This window comes from Oncorhynchus nerka, linkage group LG27, assembly GCF_034236695.1.
Source record: "Oncorhynchus nerka isolate Pitt River linkage group LG27, Oner_Uvic_2.0, whole genome shotgun sequence".
Lineage (NCBI taxonomy): Eukaryota > Metazoa > Chordata > Actinopteri > Salmoniformes > Salmonidae > Oncorhynchus > Oncorhynchus nerka.
Window position 1 is genome coordinate 60836281 of NC_088422.1, and position 7544 is coordinate 60843824.

At 45.4% G+C, this 7544-nt stretch overlaps 1 protein-coding gene across 1 annotated transcript; it reads right to left on the reverse strand.

Annotated features, from left to right (window-relative positions):
- Positions 1–176: 176 nt before the first annotated feature.
- Positions 177–6557, reverse strand: LOC115112099 (glutamine-dependent NAD(+) synthetase-like). Its single transcript, XM_029638894.2, has 6 exons — positions 6468–6557; positions 6123–6293; positions 1841–2849; positions 1661–1730; positions 1035–1163; positions 177–354 (listed from the first exon to the last, which is right to left on the reverse strand). The coding sequence occupies exons 4-6, from the start codon at positions 1724–1726 to the stop codon at positions 247–249; spliced, it is 303 nt and encodes a 100-aa protein (XP_029494754.1). The 5' UTR covers positions 1727–1730; positions 1841–2849; positions 6123–6293; positions 6468–6557; the 3' UTR covers positions 177–246.
- Positions 6558–7544: the final 987 nt, after the last annotated feature.

Consider the following 7544-nt stretch of genomic DNA (forward strand, 5'->3'; position numbering starts at 1 on the left):
AACCTCCATCTTGGACACCTGTGTATGAAATAACAATAACTTACCATGTTCAGTGGACTCAGTGGACGTTCACAATTCTTGTGAGATTAAATCAAATCCGCTAAAACCTTTGAGGGAACAAGCAATTGTGAAAGATCCACAGTAAAATGTCATGTTAACTGTTGGATCCCCACCTGATTATCAATGGCTCTGTACTGCCAGGACCAGCGAGTGTTGTAGAGCAATGGCCTGAGGTCAAAGCGGTTGTCATCGGGTCCATCCATAGCTCTCAGTGTGGTAGGATGGTGTCACAGTTGTCATTTTGTGTCTGTTCACAGAATACATCTGGAAGAAGTGTTTCACTTTGGCTGCCCCCTGAAATTTCAATGGTCAGAAGAAGTGTTATTCTCAATCATACAAATAGATATCATACACTGAGTGCACAAAACATTATGAACACCTCCTCTTTCCATGACATAGACTACCCAGGGGAATATTGGTGAAAGCTATGATCCCTTATTGATGTCACTTGTTAAATGCACTTCAATCGGTGTAATTAAAGGAGAGGACACAGGTTAAAGAACAACCTTTAATCCTTAAGACAGTTGAGACATGGATTGTGTATGTGTCCCATTCATAGGGTGAATGGCAAGACAAAAGATTTAAATGCCTTTGAACGGGGTATGGGAGTAGATGCCATGTGCACTGGGTTGTGTCAAGAACTGCAACGCTGCTGGGTTTTTCACGCTCAACAGTTTCCCGTGTGTGTCAAGAACGGTCCACCACCCAAAGGACATCCAGCCAACTTGACACAACTGTGGGAAGAATTCGAGTCAACATGGGCCAGCATCCCCGTGGAACGCATTTGACACCTTGTAGAGTCCATGCAACTCAATATTAGGAAGGTGTTCTTAATGTTTTGTACACTCAGTGTGTACATGACTTTGTGTGAAACATAACACTCTATCATTGAGAGTTTTCCTCGTTTTTTACACGGTAGGCATATAATAGTATGAAAATAGTAAATGGTGTGCGATACAGGGGTGTAGAGTGACCTGTGGAGGGGAGAGGACCTCCCTCCACGTGCGGATGAGTTTGCAGGACATGCTGTACGGGACGCACTTGGAGATCTTCCTGATCCGGCCAATCACAGACAGCTCTGAGTATGTCATCCCTATATCAGGCTGACGAGAGGGGGACACAGAGAGAGCAAGAGAGAGGACGACAGCAAGGGATAAGGAAGAGGTCAGATTACACCATAACAGAACAAGCTATGTGCACAGATGACATCCCCGAAGAGACATCCATCTTCCAAGCTTGTGAGGTGGTATATATAGACAGCAGTCACGGACAAGGGAAAGTTGAGCCACACAGTCAACACAGCCACAGAGGAAAAGCATGGCAGGACAATAACAACAGTAGTCAAGCTGAATAGAGCTGGGGGGGGTTTATTTACGGTATATGGTATGACTTTAACTCCTAAGTCTTAAATGTCAACTTTTCTTAATACGTATAAAGAAAGGTCAATCCCAGCAGTGTGTGTTGTACAGTATGTGAGAAGAAAAAAGGAAAAAAAGAATAATAAGTTGTCACTTCATATGTGGTTGGCCCACACCCACAACGATCAACATAGTCAGAGGGCCCAAGGCCACATCTGGCTCCACTAGTGGTGACTTGTTACCTCATCAGTCTGCGACACCTGGCTGTCTGTCAGGGGCTCCAGCTCTGCAATGGGAGGTGCAGCCATGATACTACAGAGGACATAAAGACAGTTGCCAACACGGTGAGTCTCCTGACATTATACTGACTGTTTTGTATTGTCCCAGAGAAGAATATGGATTCGCAGAACAGCATGCTTCACCTTCTGATTGCGGTGAGCTGGAACTTTTCGACACAGTACTGCAGGAAGCTTGTCAGGTCTGCCTTACTGAGCAGTCATACTTACTTAGTGAAGTAGCCAGCTAGGCTGCAGAATAGAGGGGTATTGAGGTGAAGGTCAAATAGAGAGAGGGGTACATACTATTTTTGTTATTTTATGTTGGACTGAAGCAGACAACACTGAATTTTTTAAAAATGTGAGACAGAAAATTCGAAATAAAAAAATAAAAAACATTGACATTCTCTAGTACTCAAATCAAATCAAATTTATTTATATAGCCATTCGTACATCAGCCGATATCTCAAAGTGCTGTACAGAAACCCAGCCTAAAACCCCAAACAGCAAGCAATGCAGGTGTAGAAGCACGGTGGCTAGAAAAAACTCCCTAGAAAGGCCAAAACCTAGGAAGAAACCTAGAGAGGAACCAGGCTATGTGGAGTGGCCAGTCCTCTTCTGGCTGTGCCGGGTGGAGATTATAACAGAACATGGCCAAAATGTTCAAATGTTCATAAATGACCAGCATGGTCGAATAATAATAAGGCAGAACAGTTGAAACTGGAGCAGCAGCACAGTCAGGTGGACTGGGGACAGCAAGGAGTCATCATGTCAGGTAGTCCTGGGGCACGGTCCTAGGGCTCAGGTCCTCCGAGAGAGAGAAAGAAAGAGAGAATTAGAGAGAGCATATGTAGGGTGGCCAGTCCTCTTCTGGCTGTGCCGGGTGGAGATTATAACAGAACATGGCCAAGATGTTCAAATGTTCATAAATGACCAGCATGGTCGAATAATAATAAGGCAGAACAGTTGAAACTGGAGCAGCAGCATGGCCAGGTGGACTGGGGACAGCAAGGAGTCATCATGTCAGGTAGTCCTGGGGCATGGTCCTAGGGCTCAGGTCAGTTGAAACTGGAGCAGCAGCATGGCCAGGTGGACTGGGGACAGCAAGGAGTCATCATGTCAGGTAGTCCTGGGGCATGGTCCTAGGGCTCAGGTCCTCCGAGAGAGAGAAAGAGAGAAGGAGAGAATTAGAGAACGCACACTTAGATTCACACAGGACACCGAATAGGACAGGAGAAGTACTCCAGATATAACAAACTGACCCTAGCCCCGACACATAAACTACTGCAGCATAAATACTGGAGGCTGAGACAGGAGGGGTCAGGAGACACTGTGGCCCCATCCGAGGACACCCCGGACAGGGCCAAACAGGAAGGATATAACCCCACCCACTTTGCCAAAGCACAGCCCCCACACCACTAGAGGGGGATATCTTCAACCACCAACTTACCATCCTGAGACAAGGCTGAGTATAGCCCACAAAGATCTCCGCCACGGCACAACCCAAGGGGGCGCCAACCCAGACAGGATGACCACAACAGTGAATCAACCCACTCAGGTGACGCACCCCCTCCAGGGACGGCATGAGAGAGCCCCAGTAAGCCAGTGACTCAGCCCCTGTAATAGGGTTAGAGGCAGAGAGTCCCAGTGGAAAGAGGGGAACCGGCCAGGCAGAGACAGCAAGGGCGGTTCGTTGCTCCAGAGCCTTTCCGTTCACCTTCCCACTCCGGGGCCAGACTACACTCAATCATATGACCCACTGAAGAGATGAGTCTTCAGTAAAGACTTAAAGGTTGAGACCGAGTTTGCGTCTCTGACATGGGTAGGCAGACCGTTCCATAAAAATTGAGCTCTATAGGAGAAAGCCCTGCCTCCAGCTGTTTGCTTAGAAATTCTAGGGACAATTAGGAGGCCTGCGTCTTGTGACCATAGCGTACGTGTAGGTATGTACGGCAGGACCAAATCAGAGAGATAGGTAGGAGCAAGCCCATGTAATGCTTTGTAGGTTAGCAGTAAAACCTTGAAATCAGCCCTTGCTTTGACAGGAAGCCAGTGTAGAGAGGCTAGCACTGGAGTAATATGATCAAATTTTTTGGTTCTAGTCAGGATTCTAGCAGCCGTATTTAGCACTAACTGAAGTTTATTTAGTGCTTTATCCGGGTAGCCGGAAAGTAGAGCATTGCAGTAATCTAACCTAGAAGTGACAAAAGCATGGATTAATTTTTCTGCATCATTTTTGGACAGAAAGTTTCAGATTTTTGCAATGTTACGTAGATGGAAAAAAGCTGTCCTCGAAATGGTCTTGATATGTTCTTCAAAAGAGAGATCAGGGTCCAGAGTAACGCCGAGGTCCTTCACAGTTTTATTTGAGACGACTGTACAACCATTAAGATTAATTGTCAGATTCAACAGAAGATCTCTTTGTTTCTTGGGACCTAGAACAAGCATCTCTGTTGTGTCCGAGTTTAATAGTAGAAAGTTTGCAGCCATCCACTTCCTTATGTCTGAAACACATGCTTCTAGCGAGGGCAATTTTGGGGCTTCACCATGTTTCATTGAAATGTACAGCTGTGTGTCATCCGCATAGCAGTGAAAGTTAACATTATGTTTTCAAATAACATCCCCAAGAGGTAAAATATATAGTGAAAACAATAGTGGTCCTAAAACGGAACCTTGAGGAACACCGAAATTTACAGTTGATTTGTCAGAGGACAAACCATTCACAGAGACAAACTGATATCTTTCCGACAGATAAGATCTAAACCAGGCCAGAACATGTCCGTGTAGACCAATTTGGGTTTCCAATCTCTCCAAAAGAATGTGGTGATCGATGGTATCAAAAGCAGCACTAAGGTCTAGGAGCACGAGGACAGATGCAGAGCCTCGGTCCGATGCCATTAAAATGTCATTTACCACCTTCACAAGTGCCGTCTCAGTGCTATGATGGGGTCTAAAACCAGACTGAAGCATTTCGTATACATTGTTTGTCTTCAGGAAGGCAGTGAGTTGCTGCGCAACAGCCTTCTCTAAAATTTTTGAGAGGAATGGAAGATTCGATATTGGCCGATAGTTTTTTATATTTTCTGGGTCAAGGTTTGGCTTTTTCAAGAGAGGCTTTATTACTGCCACTTTTAGTGAGTTTGTTACACATCCAGTGGATAGAGAGCCGTTTATTATGTTCAACATAGGAGGGCCAAGCACAGGAAGCAGCTCTTTCAGTAGTTTAGTTGGAATAGGGTCCAGTATGCAGCTTGAAGGTTTAGAGGCCATGATTATTTTCATCATTGTGTCAAGAGATATAGTACTAAAACACTTGAGCGTCTCTCTTGATCCTAGGTCCTGGCAGAGTTGTGCAGACTCAGGACAACTGAGGTTTGGAGGAATACGCAGGTTTAAAGAGGAGTCCGTAATTTGCTTTCTAATAATCATAATCTTTTCCTCAAAGAAGATTAGTACTGTCACGTGATAGTGACTAGAGTGGGTCATCTAGGTGAATAATGGTTTATGTTGGCCTGGTATGGTTCCCAATCAGAAACAGCTGTTGATCTTTGTCTCTGATTGGGGATCATATTTAAGTAGCCATTTCCCCATTGTGATTTGTGGGATCTTGACTATGTATAGTTGCCCTGTTAGCATCATGTTTCGGTTGTGCTTTAGTGTTTTGTTTGGTGAATTTCGATGTATTAAAATATGTGGAACTCTACTCCTTTCAACGACCGTGACAAGTACTCACTAACCTCTCATCCACATGAGAGGTTTCAGTTGAACAGTCTGAGCTGAGGAAACAGGGGCAGATTTTTACCTTGTCAGCTATAGGGGTTTGATCCAGCAACCTTTTGGTTACTGGCCCAACGCTCTAACCACTAGGCTACCTGCCGCCCCAAAACAGTAAAGGATCATCAAATTCACACACCACACAATTGTTTCCTCAGCTCAGACTGTTCAACGGAAACATGATGGTGTGAGGATTGTGGTGAGCATGTGTGAATATGCAAGTAAATGGCGCAATAAAAGGGCAAATGCCCTGCTCATCTTAGATTTGTTTTGTTTTTTCACTTTGCAAAAAACGGGTCTCTGCTTTGTTGTAGTGTTTCAGGTATCACCTGAACAATGTATTGGACCTGTACTCCTGGACCCTTTACACTTAACCCATTCGCACATTCTGTAGGGCAAGGTTTTCTCTGGTGCTTCCACCATTAGCATGGAAACTGGGGACACTTTCCCGTAACCATGGAGAAGATTCCCAGCATGCCTTTCACTGCCATGTCGATGTTGAGGTTCATGTGTGAACTGAATCAACAAGAAAAATACAAAGAAGAAAAATCACTTTTGAAGAAAAGCACACGGTGAGATTTATAACAAGATGCAACAGATGTTCTAATTTGTTATTCTGTAACTGCCCAACTATGATGGGGCCAGTGACGCTCACCTGCCAATCTGAGCAGCCAGCTCTTTGGCCCTGTTACGGGTTCCCACCGAGGAGTTCTCACTGGCCATGCAGCAGGTGGTGAAGATGCGTCCACACAGCTCCAGTGGATCCAGTGGGGGTGTAGGACACATCACATCACTACCCGTTGAACATCCTCCAGCACCTGGGAGTCTGATCCAGGGAGAGGGAGGGAAGGAAGGAAGGAAAGAAGTTGAAGCTGTAGCTGTCCGAAGCTGTAGTGACAAACTTTGAATGCAACGTCAAACTTTAGAATAGGAGCCATGTGTTCCTTGTGGGACACAACAAACCATTATGGGCCTGTACAGTATCCAGTCCAGTACTCACTGCCATCTCTGACTGCCTGGCAGACCAGCACACAAATGGGGTAGACAACGCAGGCTGTAGAGGAAGTGTCCACACCACCACTGAGGGGCAGAAGGAAACCAGCCTGGAGCAGGGAATAACAGGGGTGTTTATGGACAGAGATATACAGACAATATAAAGATCCAGTACAAATATTCAGTAATACGCAAGTAAGCGTAAGCACTACTCATCTGACCACTTCTCCTTAGGTATTCCCAAACCCAACATGCTGGACCCAGGCTGAAGACACCAAAGACAAGAACACAGAGACACGCATGTGCATGTATTTGACATGGGTCAAATTGCAGGTTAGAATGAAGGCCTGTGCTTGTTTCCAGATCACATGAATGGAAGGGTCTGTATGTGTACACTGTAAACTGTAAAGAGGTGGGCAGTCACATGATCTGGAAAGTAGCTTTAAATAAAACGTGTCTTTTTAGTTTTAACTTCTCTCAGACAGGGATTGGCTCCACCAAAGACAGGCAGCTCAGTTTCAGACACAAAGGGAGCAGTCAGGGTAAATGAATGTCACACTCCATGCTTCGGAATCCTCTGTGTGGCGATATAGTAGCTGCCGTCTCTGTCTGTTTCCAATGATTCCATGGTGAAAAAGAAAATACAGGGATACACAGTCAAAAATAGCTACTATTTATTTTGGGCAGCATTTTAGCCACACAACACTCTTGTGATCACAGTCTTTGTCAGGGGGTGCCATGCCGAATCTCTTCCTCAGGGGTGTGGATCTGTCACTCAATGGGCTGGCGAGTGGGGAGGTAGACATCTTCACAATCAGACCAGGAGAAGTCCACTTTGACTCGATGGCACGGCTTGTGCTCATACTCCTGGACACAGTGGAGGACATAACAGCAAACCATGTGACATTTCAAATGTAATGGGCATTTTATTTTGAGTCTGAGTCAATAACTGAAGGGAGAAGTTAAAGTGACTCTCGAGTGTGTACCCAGTGTAGGGAGGAAAGACGACACTGGACAGAGACAGAGCCTTGGGTTGGGGAGTTGAATGTTGAACAGGATTACCTCTGGCTTCCCTTGAGTGGCT